This window comes from Bombyx mandarina, chromosome 12 (genome assembly GCF_030267445.1).
Source record: "Bombyx mandarina strain Sakado chromosome 12, ASM3026744v2".
Lineage (NCBI taxonomy): Eukaryota > Metazoa > Arthropoda > Insecta > Lepidoptera > Bombycidae > Bombyx > Bombyx mandarina.
The window spans coordinates 8522386-8534661 of NC_143219.1; the positions used below are offsets into that span (position 1 = coordinate 8522386).

Sequence of the window (12276 nt, forward strand, 5' to 3'; positions counted from 1 at the left end):
TTAATCTACCATCAGAGGCAATTAAGCGTTTCAGAAATTAGTTTTCTATCGGAAAATCTCTCTAAACTTAGCAGGGTTTCGCTTCGGTTCTTAAATTTCAACAAAGCGTTAATAACCATAAGTACGTTTAAAAAAAGAAAAAAAAATGTATAGATAATATTATAATATTATTTCTTGAACATTCACACGAACGTACCCTACGTTTTATTACAACGAAAACAGAACATTTCCTCTATCATTTATTTCTCTGAATACATATAAACCCTTATTTAAATGGATCCAAATATATATTATTATAGCATGTAGTATTAAAGTATTGACAGATCACTGCCAGTCACATATCTACGAGTAGTTGGTCTGCCTATTGCCAGAACGCACAGACCTCGCCGTACAACTCGGAACATGTGGTTAAATTTTGGAGCATAACATCAAATATTGGTTATCTTACGGCCATCTGGTGTAGTGGTAAGTGACATGGTCACTACACAAGGGGATCGCGGGTTCGAATCCCGCCAAGGGAAGATATTTGTATGATAAATATAAAATGTATTTTCCAGGGCTATGGATGTATATTAAATATATGTATGTGTGTAATAAAAATCTTACATTTATTTCCGTTATCTGGTACATGTAACACAAGGTCTTTACGAACTTAGCACGCAGTTAACGTGGCGTGATTGTTAGTAAATATTTATTTATTAATTATTTATTTATCTTAAGTATCAAACTAGACAAAATGACTGCTTCGTGACAGAAACAAATAGAATAGTCGTACGTACGGTTCAGATGTTATTTTAATTTAGATATCGTAACTTAAAATCACAATGAAAGCTTGCTTGATTTCAATGCCATTGTTACATGTTACCAAACATATTTTTATGTTCTCTCCAGTAATGAATCATTAAACGAGCAAAAGGAAGCCAGCAGCGGTTGTCTGGGAATAAAATATGACCGAATGCGGCACGCAACAAAAACGCTGCTTATATTTGTTGTTGAACAAAGAAATACCAGTCTTTATGAAATTATTTAAAGATTTTTGTGTTAGACATTTAATATTTAATAGATCCTTAATTATTTACCTTTACATAGTTCAGAATTTAAGAAATTGGTCTACATGGGTGGATCAACATCACGCATTTTTCCGAATCAAAGTGAACACAATCAGAAATATCTACATACAGGATCTAATGAGGATCAACCATTATTGCGGAAGGACAACTGGTTCCCAAAGTTGATCGATTCAAACATCTTTGATCAATATTAGATGTTAATGCCGACATAGACATTAATGTATATGATGATTAGCTAAAAATCACGGTCCAACTGTTATTACTGTTAAAAAAAGAAAATATTTGAGAAAAAACAAAAAAAAAACCTGCTGAGTTTGTTTCGCCGGTTCTTCTCAGGACTGTGGCTTTTTTTGGAACCGGTGGTAGAGTTAACATTGTTATTTGTATTTTGACATTCAACAAGTGTGTCATACTGACATCTAAGTTGAAATAAATGTTTTTTAATTTGAATTTGAATTAGTTGGTTACCGAAGCCAAAATCATCTAACGAGGAACACAGGAGCACCAAAGTTACAGTTGATTAATATGCCCAATTCAATTAGCCGTGCGCTTCGACAGTATCAGAAACTTCACACCAAAGTTTATAAACAAAACGGATTAAATTAAACACTAATTCAAATCTATATCATAAATACTTATGCTAGACGTTAACAGTTTTAATAAGCCATAGATTTATCAATATCTTATACCCTAAGAAATTTATTACATACATATATTAATATATTTTTATTTTTCCATAGTCAGACTAATTTGGTGATCAAACTCGCATATTTATTTTTAAGAACAAACAGCAAACTAATCTTAATACAATCAATGAAATTGTTGAGAAGAACCTCAATCGACCATTTATAATAGTGTAATAACGGTTTGTCACGAATATTATTAACAGCGCGGCTGCGTGTTAAAGAAAAAACTTAGTATTATAGAAACTTGTTCATTGTAGCAGCTAAATGATGATCATCGTTAGACTTGTCCACTGCTGGACGTGGTATATCTCTCCCAATGTCTGTCATTAATCGACAGTTTGTCGGCCACCGCTTGTATATTGTGGCCCCACCTGGACCCAAGCTAACTTTGTCGGTTCAAAGTTTCCACTCTAGAACTCGTATGCTGAAATGTTCATGAAATACAATTTTGGTTTTCAAAAAATTAACATTTTTTTTAACGAGTACAATCTAGTAGATTTTTTTTTCTTCACAGCCTAGTGATAAGAAATGTTTTTTACTGATAACTTTAATAAAACACAATAAGTTTATCAATTCGTTGTTATCATAAATTTGCTATTGTATAGAAAAAAATATAATTAACAGCGATAACACATCCGTTAGAAATAAATGTATATCTGGTGTTTGTTCAATATATTTTTCTATAGAAATTTCTTGAAAAATATTAATTACGTTTATTTTGAAACTATCTACTGAAAATGCATACAAAGCGAAATAATAAAAAAAAAAACAGGAGAAATTTACACGGGACTTTTTCTTTTTGACAGTCCATGCGTAAATACTTATACTATCACTTTATCTTTATTTTCTGAAACGATTAAATAAATTAAACAAATAAAAACTTCGAACATTCATTTAAGTCATGATAACGATGTTCAAGGAATCTTTAAAGTCGTCTTGGTCACTTACAATTAGACAAATTTCAAAGCAAAATAAATATAACAAATCGGAGGGCATTGAGTGAAATAAAACATAAAACAATAAAAGTTTTTGGGTTTACGGGCAACAACGTCGACCTAAATAATTCATATCTTCATAACTTGTAAGGTATCATCCAGAAATAAGTTCAACGAAGCGTTTCAAAATAAGTTGTGAACATAATAACTTAAAATTTCTTCCACATATTAAGGTATATATGTATGTAGCTATATTTTACTGGTGGTATATTTTTTACTGGTGGTAGGACCTCTTGTGAGTCCGTGCGGGTAGGTACCACCGTCCTGCCTATTTCTGCCGTGAAGCAGTGGTGCGTTTCGGTTTGAAGGGTGGGGTAGCCGTTATAACTATTCTGAGATCTTAGAACTTATATCTCAAGGTGGGTGGCGCATTTGCGTTGTGGATGTCTATGGGCTCCAGTAACCACTTAACACCAGGTGGGCTGCGAGCTCGTCCACCCATCTAAGCAATAAAAAAAAATAAAAAAAAAATCGCTAAAATTTAAGTCATTTAATTGATCAATAAGTAACAGCGACGCTTATATACAAAACGTACTCAGAAACCTTATGAACAATAATTAAACCTCTGGGAATTCTTATTCAGAATATTAAGCGTTTTCTATTTTTCCCAACTCTAACAAATTACTCTGATTATTAAATAACTAAAAGATATGTTTTAATCTCAGTATAGATTTTTGGGACATAGATTCGTTGGGATAACGATATAATAAAAATCGCCGGTAAAAACTGGACGACATTTGCCAAAAATAAAGACAAATGGAAAAGTCTGAAGGAGGCCTTCACCCTCACATAAGAGGGATTCTTGCATGCCTGCACGCTAAATTAATATAACCTTTTTATAACTTTTACCATAATTTCATGAACTTAAACGATCCGACTAATATTATACACATTATATTAAGAATTCTGTTATAATTAGTATGTATCTATTATTATTAATTTATTATTAACAATTTGTATAAGTTTTGTAATGTCACTTTTTGTTTAAAATGCAAGAAATAAAAGGCTTTTTATTTTTATTTATTATTTATAGATTTTTCAGTAATGTATATGAGATGCATTGATTTTAGGTCAGTTACAGTTTCACATTTGAAATAAAAATATCACTGTCTTCGAAGATCACTTTATACTGATTCATTAAAATGTAAAAATTTTTTTTTACTTAGACATGTACTGTTACTTAACACTGCAAAAAAAATTGAAAGAAAGAAAGAAATAATTTATTCGCCAAGCATAGTGAAAATGAGTTATTACATAAGTTAAAAGCAGCGTGTATGCTTTGTCATTATTTGACATGCGAATTTTAGTGCAGTGCAAGATATTATAATATTATATAATTTACCATTCATTCATCCATAATTCAACTAATAATTAAAAAAATCCATTTATTTTCAATATCGTCCCTAAGAAAATACATTTTGAATTTATTTTTAAATGAAAATAGGGGACTTGATGCCTCTTAAGTAAGGATACGGTATCTCGTACGACCTCGGACGACAATATTTTTATGTATGACACGAGTCACACCAGGATGACTCTGAAATGTATTGAAGTATGATCGAATACAATATCGGTGTTGTCCCAGGAGAGAAAATACTAAAACGGAATCTCATGTAACGATGATCAGATGCTGAATTCAATTGAAAAGGTTCCGAAATTCTTCTTTCAATGAGCTCTGTAAATATTGATACTTACAAAGGTATCTCTTTGTTACTATTCAGCTCTGTTTTTTTTCTCTTTTCTATACAATAATTACATAAAAGATAACTCAGAAAATAAAATATTTTAATTAGGTAAAATATGTTTTTTTTTTTTATTGCTTAGATGAGTGGACGAGCTCACAGCACACCTGGTGTTAAGTGGTTACTGGAGCCCAAAGACATCCACGACGTAAATGCGCCACCCACTTTGAGATACAAGTTCCAAGGTCTCAAGTATAGATACAACGGCTGCCCCACCCTTCAAATCGAAACGCATTACTGCTTCACAGCAGAAATAGGTTGGGTGGTGGTACCTACCCGTGCGGACTCACAAGAGGTCCTACTACCAATAACCACAAGAGGTCCTACCACCAGTCTTGCTTGGGATAAAAAAACTTTGGGATAACTTTATATTAGGAATACCAAACTTAGCAATGTATGTATTTACAATGGTAGCCAGCAATGAATTAATAGTAATTTATATAGTCTAAAAACAAAAAAAAAACACGTATATAAAAACAATCTCAAATAATCATTTTTTTCCTGTTAGTAGGCTACTAGTCTAGAAATTAGAGCGAAAGAAAGAGCGAAATAAAATTATTGTATTGTCATCGGTCTTTGATGCGAGTACATTTTTTCAAATTAATCGGATATGTTGAAGTCGTTAAATATGACGTTCAAAGATTCCGTTACAAGTAATACATACAAATATAATATACATAACAAACTAATAGAAGCGTGTTAAAAAGAAAACATACAAATTAAACAAAAACTCTTTGCTGCCATCCTTCACGTTCCAAAAATTTGATTTTGATTAGATCTTTAGGTGTAGTCACAAAGGCTTCAGGCTTGAACTCAATCTTAGTAGGTGCACCTTCGGGTAGTTCCAGCCTGAATTTCTTCAAAATCGTTATCAAGCCTGCTATAGACTGCATTTTTGCAAATCTCATCCCTGAAAATAAAAACCCTCCTATGAATAATGCAAAGATAAGCATAGCTCTAAAAATAAAGTAGCTGATTGTACCGAATTTTTAATGTTAGCACTTTCACTACAGCACATATGGGCCCATACCCCACCGCGGTACTTTCAACTGGTGCGGACGAAGAAAACTATGTCCCACTCGCTGGTGCGGGTCGATTATTTCAGGTGTTTGTAAGAGCTCAACACTGACAACTACATAATATAAATTGTAATCGGTATGTTTTCGCACTGTTTTAATATTTTAATCTAGTGCTGGTCAGTCGAGAAAGACTTGCCACGCACTAGTGGAAATACCATTGGGGGCGCATTTCGACCCGCCGAAACAGATGAAGGTTTATGATTTTACTTGCCACAGCTAATGTGTTAATTACATGAACAAAGTTGACGCACGGCAAGTATTTCTTTCGCAAAGTAGCAAAGCTACAAGTAGTATCAACATATAAAATATTGGAATAACTTACCAATGCAAATTCGTGGGCCTTCACCAAATGGTATATAGGTATACGGCTTCACCTTACGTTTTTCTTCACCATAAAATCGCTCCGGTCGATACTCTTCCGGGTTCGGAAAATGTTCAGGATTATGATGCAGATGAAATACCGGCACATGTATACGATCTCCTTTCTTTAAATGTATTTTATCAAGCAAAACGTAGTCTTCCATCACTTCTCTAGTTATTATACCAAGAACTGGATATAGACGAAGAGTCTCTTCAATGCATGCCTCGAGATAAGGTAATTCCGTGACACAATCGTAGTTGATCTTGTTACCGTGACGCAATAAATAAGCGTCGACCTCATCGCAGGCTTTCTTTAAAGCTCTTTGATTTTTCGCTAGCTCGTGTAAAGTGTAACTCGACGTCATTGCAGAAGTTTCAAAGCCCGCAGCAAAAAATACTAAGCACTGAGCTAAAAGTAAATCGTCATTAACATCAATTGAAAATTTTGTTTTATCGCTATTTTTAAAACTTCCTATGCTGTCTCCGGTAATGGCATTGTTATTCTTCCATGTCAAAATTAAGTCAATAAAATCATTTCTGGTCGTTGGCTTGTGTTTTCTTTGAGCGAAAACAGCATTCACCAGTTTTTTGAAAATATCTAATTCAGTAGTTAACGTTTTAAATCCAAGGGCGTAAAATAAAGTGGGCCAAATTGCTCTTACTATCCCTTTAACAAAAACAAACCTCGAAAAGTCTGACAACTGGCTGCCTACTGCTTTAAATGGATTCATTTTATCATTTCCCAATGTGTCAGTATCTACTCCAAAAATACACGATCCGATACATTCTATTGTAAACCTCTGCATCAAAGTTCTCACTTCTAGCTCTTTCGATATTTTCGTTTCGTCGTCCAGTAGATTTTGAAAAGATTTTGAACATTTCTCAATTAGAGTAAACATACTTTTCAGTTTTGCAGTAGAAAAAATTGGAGTTAGGTTTTGTCTCAATATTTTCCATTCGTCTCCATACGTGGCAAATAAGTTGTACGACAAGAGCTCCTTGTGAACATGCTCTGATATTTCTCTTCCATTAAAATAGTAGAAATCTTTGGTTAATATGGTTTTGATGACTTCAGGGTCCTGAGGTATAAGAACCGGTTCTGTTCCAAAAAAAGCTCCAACAACAGGCTCCCCAGGGAACTTCTGACAAATCGCTTGGGCCATCTCACCAAAATTCTTTTTTTGCAGGATTAAGTCACCGTAATTTCCCAAAAGAAGCACTGGTTTTTCGTGAGAAACATTTCTGTTTCTCCAATAACTATACTTTTTGGTCAGTAAATAGTATATCACAAATAAAATAACACAAATATTAATCAGTAAGAACATATTGTACTTATAATGTAAATGCGAAACTGTTTCGTTAATGATATCGTTTCATATTTATATTATTTGATTAGTATAATGATAAATGTTATTAATAAAAATTATGTCGTTAACAAAGATAACCTTTTATACTCTACAATTATATTATAGCAAGTCACTTTAATTGGCAAACAGAAACGATAAATAATAATAATCTATGATTTAATTGAGATTGAAAATAACAAAATGCTTCAAAATTAAATATACAATTTGTTTTCCGTATGCGTCATTTTATCAATAAATGGAGGCAGATAATAATCTTAAAATCAACAAGTATCCGTTTATTATTATAAAAATTTAAAATATTTGTAAATAAACATCGTATTCATTGTTAGATTATCAGCTATGACCAGTGTGCCATAAGTTGCATAATTCTAAATGAAAAAAATTCGTGGTTGTGTGTATCATATTTATTTCTCTGCATATTTTGTATTGCTACAATTTCTTTTAGTACGAATATATTATGTAAGACTTCATTTTTATTTTTTCTGTCACAAAGAAAGGATATTTCATTAAACATATAAATAGCCTGTTACACGAACGTTCAACTAATACCAAGCGAATAGAAAGTCTGAAAAATTGCAATCTACTTACTTTTTGTAAAGTTATCACAGCAATCGCTTCTATTGATCACTCCACTTCATTTCAATATTATGAGAATATTTAAGGTTGGTGTGAATTAAAAAAATAATCTATACGAGAACATAGGTTCCAAATTCAATTTGAAATTCAAATTCTAAATCCAAATATTTCTAAATCAGGCCGGAGTGGTATAGCTCGATGGGGTAAGTAAGAAGGAGAGGACCTCGGTCTTCCTCTTCTTCTCTGGAGGCGCCGGAGTCCGACACAGCCCGATCTGTTACCCCCCTCAACCGGGTATCCGTAAACGGATTCTCCAGCGTTAAAAAAAGGTCCAAATTCAAATACATTGTTATTGTTTTCATTTTTGTTGTATGGACTGACTCTATATTTAAGCTGTAAAAGCCGTTCTTAAGGATATCTAAATCCCCCTCCAAAGAAGTTTTTATTCTCGCCCACCACCGAGCTTCACTTCATCGAGCGATCACGAACGCATATACATCTTTAACGATTACATTATCTACTACACTCATATTGCACTTCATTATTATTTATTCTTCAGTTTTTATCTTTTAATAAACCTGTAAATACGAGCCAAATCGTTTCATTGAAGAGAACAACAAGACATCGAGCAAGGAACAGCCGTTATTACAAAAAAACTGTTGTGTAAATCATGTTCAACTTACTAGAAACAATTGAAGCAAATTCAAATGAATTTCATCATTGTGTAAAATCAGTTGCACAAATTTCAGCAGTTTGATCAAATAAAAATGAGGGTACTGAACTCCGGAGGACACTTCTGTTTCAATTTCTCGAAAGTGTCGGGTCGAATTGTGTTACCTAAAGTTTATATTCGTACATTCTTGCGGGTGCCTCAACACAGTTTTACGGACATTGTACACTATCCTTGTCAGTCTATTTACGGTACAGCACAGATTAGATTCTGAAAGTTTAACGGTATTGTTATTCAAACTTTTTCGAATTTTTTTTTATTTTTTTATTGCTTAGATGGGTGGACGAGCTCACAGCCCACCTGATATTAAGTGGTTACTGGAGCCCATAGACATCTACAACGTAAATGCGCCACCCACCTTGGATTATAAGTTCTAAGGTCTCAGTATAGTTACAACGGCTGCCCCACCCTTCAAACCGAAATGCATTACTGCTTCACGGCAGAAATAGGCGGGGCGGTGGTACCTACCCGTGCGGACTCACAAGAGGTCCTACCACCAGTCGAATTTTCTGTCTTGTTAAAAATGAAAACGGAAAGTAGTGATCCAGTCTCATTTTCGATTAGCCGCTGTGCCGCATTCTGCGAGATCTACAATTTTATTGAAAGGCCCACAAATAACGAGACGAATCAATGTTTACTTATTACGTATTCTACGAGCGTTTGAAAATGGGGTCGAAGGTAGAATCTCGGAATGAAATGATAGCTTACAAAGTAGGACGACACTGGGAAAAACCTTCACGGACATGTTGACTTCAATTAAAATTTTACAATAAGTGTTTATTATAAAAAATTTTGACTCAAAATTACATTGTTTTAGTATTGGAATGACCATTTGATTGATTTTGTATATAATCTTTTCTCAATCGTTCGATCGTGTAATGTTTGTTAGATAGGGCAGATTTAACGCGTCTCGCATGTCCTGCCATCTCTCCCACCTAGAAGCCAACCTGCTGTACTTAATACTTACTAAAAGGTTTAATATACTATATATTATAATAATATGTTATAATAAGTATTTTTATCGTACGAATTATCACTGAAGATTATACTGCTTGAGTATTGAAATAACCTACTTTTCGTGTGTGTGTTTTCGTGTTATTTTCATTTTAATAGACGCACTAGAGACCGTTTGATTGATTTTCTGTATTAAACATGTTACTGAATCGCGTGACTGGCAACCGACAGTAAAAGCTGATCAGAGAGCTAAACCCCGACCGATATAAGACGGATAAGTTGTTTACAACACGGAACGTTCACGTTTATTGCTGGCGGACGAATGTCTTCATATAAATGTTAACTCGTTTCCTTATCGCACCTGGGGACTGAGTCTACCTTATACTGACGAAATAACAAGTAAGTACAAACTTGACACAGTTTTGTATTTTTGTTTTTCTGTGCTTTTGTACGAGGGCAACTGTTGTTTTGCCGTAAAAACTTGTGGCCAAAAATATGACAGCAAATCCATTGGCTTTTAGCCGTAAATTTAGGTGAATGATTTAGTACAGATTACAGTGGAACAGTGTGTTTTTTTACTATGTGTACTAACTCGATTGTGTGAGTGTCCGATTGCGCTGAACTAATTTTAAGTGAAATATATATTTTTTCTAATTGTCTCACAACTTACAGGAAAAATCTGTCGCGGATCAATTCCCAATTAAATATAAATTAATCTTAAGCAATCAATCAAATGTAATCAAATCTTAGTTATAAATTTTTTGGTTATTTTTGTTGTTAATGCACTGTCGATTGCGCCTATAATTGAGGTTTTTTTTTTATGATTGAAGAATTACTGGTGGCCCGGAGGCCTTTCCAGTTTCACCAGGACAGGTGTATAATTGAGGTGACAGCTGCCATGAACTTTTGTCAATTTGTCAATGTTTTGTATTGATGATCACTTTGTTGGTGCAACTTAATAAATAAATAACTCCAACACCTATTAAAGTTTAATTCTAAACATAAATGGATATATAAATAAACGTTACGCAGTCAGAAGCCTCAGGAATTGTAACAAAAATAATAATAATATTAATAGACATTGTACAAAACGCTTGTAAAACTATATCCAGAAAATTAAATATATTCCACGATAATCTGTAATCAGAGTCAGTGAGATCGATTGATCGTGAATCCTCGAATATAATAAAATAAAATATAATAAAATTGAATTATACCCAATCACATTAGTTCTAATTTTAATAACATAAAAATAATTGGCCTATTATTAAAAAATTAACAAAACAAAATGAGAACTATTAACCTTTGAGAATACTCGGTTAGCGATTTTGGAAAATCAATAATCACCGCTAGGGCTCCTGTAACTTGCAAAAAGTTTTCATCAGGCTTAAAATGTTTAATGAAAAAAACACAATAAGAGTCAATCTGCTTCAATTTATAGCTAGAATTAGGTAGTTCCTATACTTCTCCTACCGAAGGATTAATGTTATTATAAAACCGCAAAACTCCCGTTAGTAGCGCAGATTTGAATATTATATGCGATAATTTAAAAAAGGAGGTTCATACTTTTAAACTTTCATAATTGGCAAGAGTCGACGCGCCTTTCAAGATATTGTGTTTGTTATAATAAATAGTGATACAATGCGATCGAAATTTGGATGCTATTTTTTTGTCCACGAGGTGTGGTAACTGGACTATAGAAATAACAAAAGAAACGCCATCGCCTATCCTGAGACATGGCTCATTTAGCTGCGAAACTAGCATTTATTTATTTTATTTATTTAATATATTTTGTACACACAGCTGTTAGAAAAGACACGTCAATAAGGATACAGAGTACAAGGGCACTACTTATTTCATGCTGAAATCTCTTCCAGTAGGCCCCGCAAAAGGAAAGAAGAATTAGGAACACAAACCTAGTGCATACAGTAAACATTACATATAATAATATATACATATAACAAGATACAAAACCATATATATACATACAAATACACACACACACACACATATATATATATATATATATATATAACATACACACATATACTTACTTTGTATCCATCCACAAACACACAGTTCAGAAATTGTTCAAGTCTATTTAAAATTTGAACAACTTCACAACAATTACATTTTTTCTTTTTTACTCTTTTTTGTGTACATATTTCAAGTACTATATAGAGCAATTATATTTAAAATCGATTCCATGGTGTTTTTGAAGGCTGATAACGAGGACAAGGTTGTGCTTGGGTAATTAGGGCGATACATAATTTTGTATCGTATTTATACATGATGTTATCAATGAAAAATGAATTTGTGTAAAATTTCTTTTTTCAAAATGTTATGTTTGAATGAGAGCTCCAGAGTCATACAGGGTGTTAGGACACCGCTTCCGAAAACGAAGACAAACGATAAGTACTAATGACACCTTTGATGATGGGACGGAAAAAAATTGATCCTGATTTTAATAAAAAACATATTTTTAAAACGTTTTATTAGCATTATTTACGCTTCATCGTGTTAGTACAGCTAAATGAAACGATAATTTCATAAAAAATACATTACTTTACTAAAAAAAAACCAGCAATGAAACACAAAATCAAAAACAGCTGATGCCCAGATCAACGAACGGTGCAGACTCGCGCGATCGCACAAATACTTATTTACAACATTTGTCTAAATAATTCCATCATTAAAGAGGTAATTAGTACTATCGT

General features: G+C 33.1%; 2 protein-coding genes across 5 annotated transcripts in view; one reads left to right on the forward strand and one right to left on the reverse strand.

Annotated features, from left to right (window-relative positions):
• LOC114248663 (uncharacterized) overlaps window positions 1-12276 on the forward strand; it is a 104524-nt gene that overhangs the window by 25997 nt on the left and 66251 nt on the right. The gene's annotated exons all lie outside the window — the stretch shown is intronic.
• Window positions 1384-7299, reverse strand: Cyp6ae9 (cytochrome P450 CYP6AE9). 2 transcript variants are annotated; one of them, XM_089731914.1, is made up of 3 exons: window positions 5895-7299; window positions 5210-5403; window positions 1384-2180 (listed from the first exon to the last, which is right to left on the reverse strand). In XM_089731914.1, the coding sequence occupies exons 1-2, from the start codon at window positions 7255-7257 to the stop codon at window positions 5213-5215; spliced, it is 1554 nt and encodes a 517-aa protein (XP_089588040.1). In that variant the 5' UTR covers window positions 7258-7299; the 3' UTR covers window positions 1384-2180; window positions 5210-5212. The 2 variants fall into 2 exon arrangements, with proteins under 2 accessions (XP_089588040.1, XP_028037754.2); XM_028181953.2 differs by lacking the exon at window positions 1384-2180 and having other exon boundaries at window positions 4848-5403.

Bases quoted from the DNA above. Each gene is read 5' to 3' on its own strand.
- Cyp6ae9 (XM_089731914.1), bottom strand. From the start codon at position 7,257: ATGTTCTTACTGATTAATATTTGTGTTATTTTATTTGTGATATACTAT. The intron at 5,404-5,894 runs GTAAGTTATTCC...TTTTATTTTCAG, and splicing joins AGGCCCACGAATTTGCATTG to GGATGAGATTTGCAAAAATG.